Source organism: Bos mutus, chromosome 29, assembly GCF_027580195.1.
Source record: "Bos mutus isolate GX-2022 chromosome 29, NWIPB_WYAK_1.1, whole genome shotgun sequence".
NCBI lineage: Eukaryota > Metazoa > Chordata > Mammalia > Artiodactyla > Bovidae > Bos > Bos mutus.
Window position 1 is genome coordinate 21,843,317 of NC_091645.1, and position 12,003 is coordinate 21,855,319.

Here is a 12,003-nt window from a genome sequence, read left to right on the forward strand (position 1 = left end):
TCATTTTTTATACTATTATTGTACGTGAATATGCATTGTAAAATTTCTGCTTTTGGGAATTCAGTTTTATTATCATTTTTAATAAGTGCTCCATAAAAATAACAGGTAAATGTTATATATTCTATTTGTACTACATAACTTGATGTATAATCAGGCTTTAATTGTATTACTTAGGTTCTTTACACCACTACTTATTTTCTGTCTACTTGGTCACATGGTATGGGTATCATGGCATTTTAATAAGCATGTTTTACAGTTTTCCTTTTATTTCTAAGAGTTTGCATGTCACAGATTTATCTGTGTTGTTTAGCACATAAAAGATTAGGGATGTTTTGTCTTTAGGAAGGTCACCATGATGAAATCAACGTACATACTGAGTTAAACATTATTCATAATCTCCCCATCTCCAAGAAAAAAAATCATCAAGTAGAGTTTCCACTTAAATAGGTCTACTTACATTAGTTGCAACAGAAAGGACAGCCATTCCGTAAAGAATATCTTGCCAAACACCTATGCTATGAGCCTTAGCAGCTACAGGTCTCCTGTACTGAGTCGTAAGCTTCCAGGCATCCACTCGAATCTCTATTATGTTATTCAAGAGCGCGAGAAGAGGGGCCAAAGGAAAAGAGGCCACAAATAACGTAACAAATCCAAACTGGATAACTGTGGGGAGAAAAAGAGAAATTCACAAACTCATCATTGTGGAGGGGAAAAGGGGGAACAGTCGGCCTAACTCCCACCACTTCCTTCATTTTGAAGGGATCTACACCAGCAAAACACTCCAGGCCTCCTTCCAGCTGCCTTCTTCCCCTTTCCTAGATTGCTTGCTAGAATAGGACGGAGAAATTAGTCATGCACAGCTCAGTTCTATCCCTGCTGCTTCTTTTAAGATCTGCTTGTCTGAAGAAAGCATCTATTCTTATTAGATAAGATAAGATAGTCTTCTTATTCATAAAACACAGTCTTTTATTATTATTGCCTATGCTTAGGTCTGCTAGTCTAGTATTTATATTGGTATTGGCACATCTGTGGGGTAATCAAGCTTTCTATTTTGCTAACCTATGTACTTTTTAAGATCAGAAATAATCACTGACTCATTTGTATGTTCTGAGTATATAAAAGTACTCAACTATAAGCCTTATGAATGAATGCATTATTTAAGATTTGAAAATGTTAATAGAGGAGAAGGTAGTATAAACAAGATATTTGAGAATAAATCAGAAAATGAACCACATAAACATCAGAAATATATATATAAGTTGCATGTGGTCAAAGGAAATACAGATATCCTAGAATGAGGTATTTTTTAAGGTCCCAATCCTCTGTACTAACTTGACATCTTTCTAAGTATGTTTTACTCTCTTTCCTCACTAAGGCTTAACACCTATGTAAGCTGGCTTATTTCTCTATGTTTCTTCTTTTGTTTCCATCAGTGCTTGGGGTAAAAGAATCCACGTGGCTGGCAGACTGTACTTCCCACCGGAGAGAACCAAAAACAATAAGACAAAGATGACTTTCCATTGTAGGAAAAAAGAAAAAGGAATCTTCCACTAGTCCTCTATTTTTAGACAGATCTTGAGTGTTTCTGGATTTCAGCATTTCTCATAATACTTTCTGATTAGCATCAGTCTTTTCATCTACTAATCCAAGAGAACAAACTGCCTCCTTCCTAACTTCTCTACTGAACCGAGAAACAGAAAATGAAGGTGAAGTATTATGCAGAAACAGCTTGAATTTCTAGGTTCAAATCTCAGATCTTTACTTATAATCTCTGTGGCCCATGGCAAATAACTTCTCCAAGCTTCAGTATTCTTTCAAATAAAATGCAGTGAATAATGACTATTCTGTAGAATGCTTTAAGATTAGAGATACAGTATGTAAAACAACCAGAATAAATTAACTCTTAGTTGTGTCTCAGTAATTAATCTTGTTATGAAACAATGATTTCATCTTTTACTTTCAGTTATAACCTCTGACACATTTATGCAAAAATTCACTTGAAACATACACAATTATTTAAAAATTACAGCCTTATGACTCCACAAATCAAGGACTGCCTAGTTTTATAACTGTAGACATCTTCCTATTTGCCCAAATATACCTATTTTAATTTAGGTATCATATGTACATATTTCAGTGGAGAATTGGTAACAAATTCAGGTCATCTCATTTATTCTACCATGACTTTTATGGGCCACGAAAATAAGCTGGGAAAACTGTCCTCTTTAATTTCACCAAAACAGCAGAGAAGGTCATTTGAGAGGAAACACTCTGAGTAGATTCCACAATCAGTCCTGGGGTTCTCTCTCTTAAAATTTCACCCCAAACTCTCTTCAATCCTTAGAATATTTTATGCGTTTCTTATGTCCGCTTTGGGTTTCCCTTGCATATCTACTTTTAGCTTCATTCTTTTCAGCCTGAAAAAAGGATATACACTAAATGTATGTCAGACTCTAGTAATGTTTTTCATTGCATTCCCTCTATGAGCAATCACCATGGCAAAAAAAAAAAAAAGCAGAAAGCTAAACTATTTTGAGACAAGTATTAAAAAGTGATCCTTACTTAATTTTGTTCAACAATATTAACATTAAGTTGATAGGAAAAATATCTCTGAGATTGCTGTTTTGAAACTAAATTTCATCCTGCATTATATTTGGGGAAAACAGATATACTGAGCCAATATTTTTCATTCACTGTCCAATGATTTATTGAACACCTACTATGTGCAAGGTAGGAAGAAATATTAAGAGACGAAAAACACTTATTTTACTCAGCTTCTTTCAAGTTTCAAGGCAGAGGTTGAAAATTACCTGTTTCCAAATACTCATAGAATAACTCAAGAGAACCAAAAGTTTCAAGGTCATGATCCTGCTCCCATCGACTGTATAGCTTTTCAGAGTTGGTTCGGGCTTTTCGGCGTCTCCACCAATTCAGAACTAAGCTGTTGGAAGTGGTAAAAGTAAACATGAAATAGGACTTAAGAGAAAGGGGTCAGAGAATCACAGTATTAGATCTAAAAAATGGAGGTGAGGGAGGGCAAGTAAGTTTAGATTACAGAACAAGTAGAGAGAGACATGACTGCAACTAAAGTCCAAGTCAAAATCTAGTGTTCTGTTCACATCTACTTGCTAAGGATGAAAGATCTTTATTTGGATGATAAAGAAACTAAGACAACCCTGCCTCTGCACGGTAATGTATTTACTCAGAGACAGCTCTTTAAAGAGCACATGGAGGAGAGGTCACCACAGGACTGTTTTTATATATTTAATTCACTAACCTTAACGATGTTGTGATACTAAGGCCACTTGGGGGAATGAGAAATGGGTTACAATAGAAAATGTATGACAAGGGAATACAGAAGTTTATCTAACACATGACAATAAATATAATGATCCTACACAAGATATTACCTAAATCAATATATACATTATATATATATATAATTTAATATATCATGATACAATTAAGAAAAGACTTTTCAAAAATTAAAAACTCAATCCATGTAACACATCATATTAACACATTTAAGGAGAAAAGTATAAAATCATAGTGACTAATGCAGAAAAATGCATTTGATGTATTTCAACAACCTATTAAAACCTACTTATGATAGAAGAGAAGGAAAAGAAGAAAATTGCCTCAGTCTGATCAAAAGCATCTGCCAAAATCGTGGGCTAAACATAATTCTTAACAGGGAAAAATTAGCAGAATTCCCATTAGAATTAAGATCAAAATAAGAGTGTATATGATAACATTCAACACTTTATTGGAGATCTTAGCCAAACAATAAAATGAAAAAGAAAAAGTCAAAAGAACGGGAAATGAAAGAGAAATCTATGATTACAAATAGTAATGTGAATGGACTGCTTGCCTAAAAAACTCAAATGAAGATAGACAAAAATTATTACAAATAATAAGAGTTTATCAATATATGGCATTCCTATATACATCCTCAGTGATCAATGCAAAGAAATAGAGGAAAACAACAAAATGGGAAAGGCTAGAGATGTCTTCAAGAACACTAGAGATACCAAGGGAACATTTCATGCAAAGATGGGCTCGATAAAGGACAGAAATGGTATGGACCTAACAGAAGCAGAAGATATTAAGAAGAGGTGGTGAGAATACACAGAAGAACTGTACAAAAAAGAGCTTCATGACCCAGATAATCACCATGGTGTGATCATTCAACTATAGCTAGACATCCTAGAATGTGAAGTCAAGTGGGCCTGAGAAAGCATCACTATGAACAAAGCTAGTGGAGGTGATGGAATTCCAGCTGAGCTATTTCAAATCCTGGAAGATGATGCTGTGAAAGTGCCGCACTCAATATGCCAGCAAATTTGGAAAACTCAGCAGTGGCCACAGAACTGGAAAAGGTCAGTTTTCATTAATCCCAAAGAAAGGCAATGCCAAAGAATGCTCAAACTACTGCACAATTGCACTCATCTCACACACTAGTAAAGTAATGCTCAAAATTCTCCAAGCCAGGCTTCAGCAATACATGAACCATGAACTTCCTGATGTTCAAGCTGGTTTTAGAGAAGGCAGAGGAACCAGAGATCAAATTGCCAACATCTGCTGGATCATCAAAAAAGCAAGAGAGTTCCAGAAAAACATCTATTTCTGCTTTATTGACTATGTCAAAGCCTTTGACTGTGTGGATCACAATAAACTGTGGAAAATTCTGAAAGAGATGGGAATACCAGACCACCTGACCAGCCTCTTGAGAAACCTATATATAGGTCAGGAAGCAACAGTTAGAATTGGACATGGAACAACAGACTGGTTCCAAATAGGAAAAGGAGTACATCAAGGCTGTATATTGTCACCCTGTTTATTTAACTTATACGTAGAGTACATCATGAGAAATGCTGGGCTGGAAGAAGCACAAGCTGGAATCAAGATTGCTGGGAGAAATCTCAATAACCTCAGATATGCAGATGACACCACCCTTATGGCAGAAAGTGAAGAGGAACTAAAAAGTCTCTTGATGAAAGTGAAAGAGGAGAGTGAAAAAGTTGGCTTCAAGCTCAACATACAGAAAACTAAGATCATGGCATGTGGTCCCATGATTTCATGGCAGATAGACGGGGAAACAGTGGCAGACTTTATTTTTTTGGGCTCCAAAATCACTGCAGATGGTGATTGCAGCCATGAAATTAAAAGACGCTTACTCCTTGGAAGGAAAGTTATGATCAACCTAGATATAGGTTGAAAAGCAAGAGATATATTGAAAAGCAGAGACATTACTTTGCCAACAAAGGTCCGTCTAGTCAAGGCTATGGTTTTTCTGTGGTCATGTATGAATGTGAGAGTTGGACTGTGAAGAAAGCTGAGCGCTGAAGAATTGATGCCTTTGAACTGTGGTGTTGGAGAAGACTCTTGAGAGTCCCTTGGACTGCAAGGAGATCCAAACAGTCCATCCTAAAGGAGATCAGCCCTGGGTGTTCATTGGAAGGACTGATGCTGAAGCTGAAACTCCAATACTTTGGCCACCTCATGCGAAGAGTTGACTCATTGGAAAAGACCCTGATGCTGGGAGGGATTGGGGGCAGGAGGAGAAGGGGACGACAAAGGATGAGATGGCTGGATGGCATCTCTGACTTGCTGACTTGATGGACGTGAGTTTTAGTGAACTCTGGGAGTTGGTGATGGACAGGGAGGCCTGGCATGCTGCGGTTCATGGGATTGCAAGAGTCGGACATGACTGAGCGACTGAAGTGAACTGAACAATAGACACTATACTTTCCTTTACCACAATCGGGTGTCGGTAGATTGACTTTACTGTGGGCAGGCAATTGGACCCGAGTTTGGTTCAGTAACAGATGTGTCCACGACACACAGATATCTTCAAAGAGTTTGACTTCCAGTAATTTTGAGAAATAAAATGCAACCATAGAATAATTTACAGGGCATATAACATTTAGATTCCCCAGTGAAATATTCACAGGAGACAGGGATAATTATCTTTCCCTAAACTTCACTCAAGCAAACAGAGATGCATATTTAAAAGTCTGTATTACCTTAATATACATTTGACTGTTGATTAAAAGTGGAATAGCACTGAACATGTATATTACCCCATGTAAAATAGATGACCAGTGCAAATTCAATGCAAGAAGCAGGGCACTCAAAGCCAACGCTCCGGGACAATCCAGAGGGATCGGGTGGGGAGGGAGGTGGAAGGGGATTTCAGGATAGGGGGAAACATGTGCACCCATGGCTGATTCATGTCGATGTATGGCAAAACCCACCACAATATTATAAATATCCTCCAATTAAATAAATATTTTGTTAAAGTGAATTTTTTGTTGTTGCTGTTGACTTAGACATTAGCTAACAAAGGCACCATGATAATCAAAGAATTCCACCTTCTTTCAGAGGAAATCTCTCATGGTTACTTAAATCAAGACAAAACTTGTAAATCATACATACGGATAAATGGCCTCTTTAATGTTTCCAAAGATTTGTTTCCCAGTCATTATGATGGTCAACTGGGTTGTCAGTTCTACTAGGCAGCCTGCAGGATCACACTAGCAGGAAGAAAAAGGAGAAAAATTAAGTGAATGATGAAAGATGGACTTCTGCAACAAAAGAAATCTCAAACCAGAAGGTGAGAATCTGAAGATTTGCACTGGAACAGATATTAAATGATACAAAGGGATATTTAGGTCCAAGTTTCAAGCATGATCACAGTGGTGGTGGTGGTAATTTAGTCGCTAAGTCGTGTCCGACTCTTGAGACCCCATGGACTGTGCCTGCCAGGTTCCTCTGTCCATGGGGATTCTCTGGGCAAGAATACCGAAGTGGGTTGCCATTTCCTTCTCCAGGGGATCTGCCCCACCCAGGAATCAAACCCAGGTCTCCTGCATTGCAGGCAGATTCTTTACCGACAGAGCTACTAAGGGAAGCTGGTAGATTCAGCTGTGAAATACATTAAAACACACACACACACACACACACACGTTTCTGAGCCTTATTCTTAGAAAATTCCGAATCTTCCTATCTGTGTTAGGGCTGGCAGTTGTTATTTTCCTCATGTGATCTGGTTGCAAGCCAGATCTGGAAATCACTGAGCGGGTCTAATCCTACACCCGTGCGGGGAGCCCTTTCTGCTGTACCTCCAGGAAGTTACCATCCATCCTTCGCTGGGAGCCTTCAGGAATATAGAACTTACCTACTCCAGTTCATAGCTCATATTTTATATCAAACAATGGGTACAATACAACTGTCTTTCCCCAAATAAACTGGAGAGTCTATCAGATAGCAGGATTCTAAGACCAATATGCTCCATGGACAGAGTCAGTATCTCACACTTTTCTTGAAACTTGATAAAATTTGAGTAAGTGTGGGGCACACCAAAAGGTACTGGATTAACAGTGAGCTGCCGCTGCTGCTGCTAAGTCGCTTCAGTCGTGTCCGACTCTGTGCGACCCCAGAGATGGCAGCCCACCAGGCTCCCCCGTCCCTGGGATTCTCCAGGCAAGAACACTGGAGTGGGTTGCCATTTCCTTGTCCAGTGCATGAAAGTGAAAAGGGAATGTGAAGTCGCTCAGTCGTGTCTGACTCTGCAACCCTGTAGACGGCAGCCCACCAGGCTCCTCCGTCCATGGGATCCTCCAGGCAAGAGTACTGGAGTGGGGTGCCATTGCCCTCTTCGTAACAGTGACCTACTGAAGCTATAAATATTACCTGTCTAGAGAATTCTTACCTCTTCACTTCTCCACACACCAAACAAATATGTGTATTTTCCAGGATATCCCACAAATTTCCCTTTAAAGAAAGCTACGTAGAAGCAGGATGAATAATAATTTACAAACTGAAACAGGAACATTTTCAAGGTAAGACTGCTCTCATACTCCTGGTGAGTCCGAGGAATTTCTGATTTAAAAAAAAAACAAACAACAAAAACAAGGTTTAATAACACACCTTCCTGTTTCTTCTTAAAGTGTTTTACTCCCTGGGACAAGTGGATAGCTAGTCACATTACTCAGAGTCTACCGAAATGCTCCCCACTCAGTTCATAACTGACCAATATTAAGTAGCCATAGATGTATACTAAGCTTTCTAGGACCAGCATTGCATTAATCTCATCACCAGAGAAGCCTGGGAAGCCATCATTAGTATGTTTAGAGGGGTGAAATACTTGCCTAGGGACACACAGTCAGAATACAGAATTCAAACCCTTATCAAACTGAAGCACCTCCTGCTCATCTCTGTGATTCCCAGGATATCTGTGTGTGTGTGTGTGTCGCTCAGTCATGTCCGACTCTGCAACCCCATGGACTGTAGCCCACCAGGCTCCTTTGTCCAAGGGATTCTCCAGGCAAGAGTACTGGAGTGGGTTGCCATTTCTGTCTACATATCACTACATGATATCCTATAAATATTTCAGATCTCTCTTGTCTGTTTCCAATCCAGTTTAAACAAAGTAAATCATATAAAGGGCAGAGGGTGATTTCCACATTGAATTGTGCTTCCCTCTCATGAATTAAATGGGTTTATCAATTTTTAAAATAATGTCATGCAAACAGTGGCAGCGGTAGTACACATTTCCCCTCTCCTTCATTTAAAGTGGATGATCATGATCTATCACTTAATGAACTCCAAAGATAAGAAAATGTTAAGAGTCTCTTCACACCACAGGAGAACAGCATGAGCCGTGAAAGAGTAAGGGACCATGTTTTTCTGAGATGGTATCTTCCAAGGGTATGAGCTGATCCAGCCAAAACCATGACATGTTCAGCAACATGGAAATGGTAACACATATTCTAAAGACACAGATAACTCCTCCACTTTACTAAAATTTAGTTGCATTCCTACAAAATCTCTAATGTGAGTACAGGTGGTGAAAGCTAAGGTAATTTTAGGTGCTTGGGTTTTAGGTGCTTATACACACACACACACACACATGTATACACACATATATGTATACACACATATGTATACACACATATATGTATACACACATACACACACACACACTGTTGTGAACTCCAAATTTGAAAAGAATATTTAATGGCAGTGACTTCCCAGTGTTTACCCTGCTGCTGCTGCTAAGTCACTTCAGTCGTGTCCAACTCTGTGCGACCCCGTAGACAGCAGCCCACCAGGCTCCTATGTCCCTGGGGTTCTCCAGGCAAGAACACTGGAGTGGGCTGCTATTTCCTTCTCCAGTGTTTACCCTACTGCTGAGTAAATACTGTGCTGCCTTTTTTGTTACCATTGGTCCAAGGACAGTGCACAGATTTGGAGGAGAGGCAGAAGCTCTTGGAGAGTGCAGTCACAGGAGAAGCTGAGGCAGGAGCTAAGTCTCTGATCTCATCTCCGGCTTGCTGGGGGCAAGGGCAGGAAAACCCTGTGCTACTCTCCCCAACTGACCCTCCCATTCCACCTGGGACCTCTTCACCTTCCCTCATGGCTTTAGGAGAAATTTTCACAAGAACATAATCCAGGTCTTAAGAAATGGCAACTGAAAAGAAAAGCACTAACTTTTAGATTTATTCAGGAGGACTTGATTGATCTGCCTTTCTGACACAGGCTTTCAAAATTCAACACCTTCCAAAAGCCATATACAAGAAATAAAAATTATCTGTGTCTTGAGAAATGTGTGAGGATTTTATTTAGGCTTCAATTAATCCCATCAAGGAAGGATTAAGGCAAGAATACGCAAAGAAGATCTACAGAGGCCTAATTCCTTTTAGTTCTTCCTGCTTCCATTATAATAGGCCTGAATATAGCTGTTAGGGAATCCTGAAGTACCAGGCTATGTGTCTACCTGTAGAGCAAAACTGTCTTGAAATGTGCTTTGAAAAATGAACTCTCTGGGGGCTGATCCAGAATGAAGGTGTAACATTGGTAGGAATTCTTTTTTAGAGTCATACTAATGATTTGGCCAGCTTACCCATTTTTGTAATCCAGGCAGATATTTTTTCATAAAAGAAATTCAAGATCAAGATGACAATAAAGTTCAAGCACGATCCAGAGAGAGATGTGGTTATCTGGGGAGTGAGGAAACTTTTGACATGCTTTAAGGATGCTTCACTTTCCATGAAGCTAGCAAATGTAGCAAAGACTGACAGGCGGTATACAATCACAGCTACCATACACGCGACAACCAGAGCCATCTGGGGGAGGGAAACAAAAACCGGTCACTCTGGTCTCTGTATCTGTGTGACGCATACATAGCTGAAACACACTCTTCTCTTCAGCTCATATATTAAGTTTAGCAGATCTGACGTGGAGAGCAAGCCAACCAGTTCCTCTCACTACTGTTGTTGTTTAGTTGCTCAGTCATGTTCAGCTCTTGCGATCTCATAGATTGTAGCCCACCAGGCTCCTCTGTCCATAGGATTTCCCAGGCAAGAATACTGGGTTGCCATTTCCTTCTCCAGGGGATCTTCCTGACCCAGGGATCAAACCCACATCTCCTGCTTGGCAGGCGGATTCTTTACCGCTGAGCCACCAAGGAAGCCCCTCTCACTGTAGATGGTATAAATGGCAGGAAATGAAAACTAGGAAAGTAAAAAGGTTAGAGATAAGGCATATGGTAGCAGCTGAGTAAGTAGAAAATAGAAAAGTACTCATTGCTTATCCTCTAAGTCCACCCTCTTGAACAAGTTGGAAAATTAGCCAGCAAGCCAGCATCTGACTGTGGCCTTACCTGTTTCTGGGTAGCCCTCTAAGATTTTTCCTTTTTTTGCATTTTTAAAAGATTATAAAGAAGAAGACAATTATGCGTAAGAGACTATTTGTGGCCCACAAAACCTATAATATATCCTTTACAGCAAATGTTTGGCAACCTCTGCTTTAGTTAAATATGTATTGTGAAGATTACATACTTCCTCAAGAAAAATATGTTTAAAAATTCAATTTTATTTCCCCTTACAATATTGCCATTAGCAATCTGATATGCCTGGTAGTTCAGATATTTGTATAGATCCAGTATAAATTTTATACCTTCCCATACTGCAAAATCACAAAGATCTTTATAACAATGATTGGAGAATTTTATTGTGAAAGTTGAGGAACTGAATAAAATTAAATGAGTACTAGAAATAAATGACAGTGATCTTACCACACTCTAGAATATTTTTCATTTAGTGTCCCCAATTGATTATAACCCCTTTTAATTCTATCATCTTTCCTAAAATGATTGTTATATCATCTAGGAAAATACACATTTAAATAGAAAAACCAAGCCTTTAATAAAAAAGGTTAAAGATTAAAAAAATTATGGGACAAAATGGAGTAGAGAGGTTAATCAATAGTCTACAATTGCCAATTATTTATACTTCAACAGGCTAACATCTCAGAGGGTAACTTTGTCTGTTTCCTAAAATTAAAGGTTAACTGTAAGAGGGCATAGATTTGGAAAGGGAAGGCAGGAAATAGATTATGAAGATGGAGGAAGCTATTAGGTAAAAGGCATGGAGAAAATCTGACTCCCTAACAATGGGATATACTAAATTAAATTCTTTAAGTAGAAGATGTAACATTTTCTTCCATTATTTTGGCAAGAGAATGAACCTTAATGGTATTGTATAGATACTCGAGATGGGTATAAAGACAAATTAATAATTTTTAAAAAAATTACCAAATAGCTCAAATTGTTTATTATACTGTTCTGATTTCAAGTTATCACCAAATTAACGAAGAACTGGGGGAGGAGGAGGAATAGGCTTTAATATAAAGCACCTTTCTCTCCCCACAACTCTTTTTCCAAGGTTTAATTATGACACATCCATGTAAATTACAGTTTATTTTATGTAAGTGCTCCATTCAAGATAAAAACAAAATACCCTGGAGGGGGAGGGAAGAGAGGGACGCGGGCCATTGCAGATGAAACTGTTGAAGTGACCCCAATATGATCTGAAATCAAATAGATGACAACGGTTTTAAAGAATGCTCACCCATAATGTCACTGTGACTCCCGATAAAATGTACCATGGAAGACGGCTACACAGAGGCAAGTAAGGTTCCATCTCCTGTAATTTTGAA

At 38.8% G+C, this 12,003-nt stretch overlaps 1 protein-coding gene across 1 annotated transcript in view; it reads right to left on the reverse strand.

Annotated features, from left to right (window-relative positions):
- Positions 1–12,003, reverse strand: part of ANO5 (anoctamin 5) — a 93,150-nt gene that overhangs the window by 11,681 nt on the left and 69,466 nt on the right. The window contains exons 14-19 of the mRNA XM_070365069.1: positions 11,916–11,990; positions 9,908–10,130; positions 7,715–7,884; positions 6,439–6,536; positions 2,811–2,941; positions 458–663 (exon numbers count right to left, since the gene is read on the reverse strand). Of these exons, the coding sequence (XP_070221170.1) occupies positions 458–663; positions 2,811–2,941; positions 6,439–6,536; positions 7,715–7,884; positions 9,908–10,130; positions 11,916–11,990 (903 nt within the window). The remainder of the gene's footprint in view (positions 1–457; positions 664–2,810; positions 2,942–6,438; positions 6,537–7,714; positions 7,885–9,907; positions 10,131–11,915; positions 11,991–12,003) is intronic.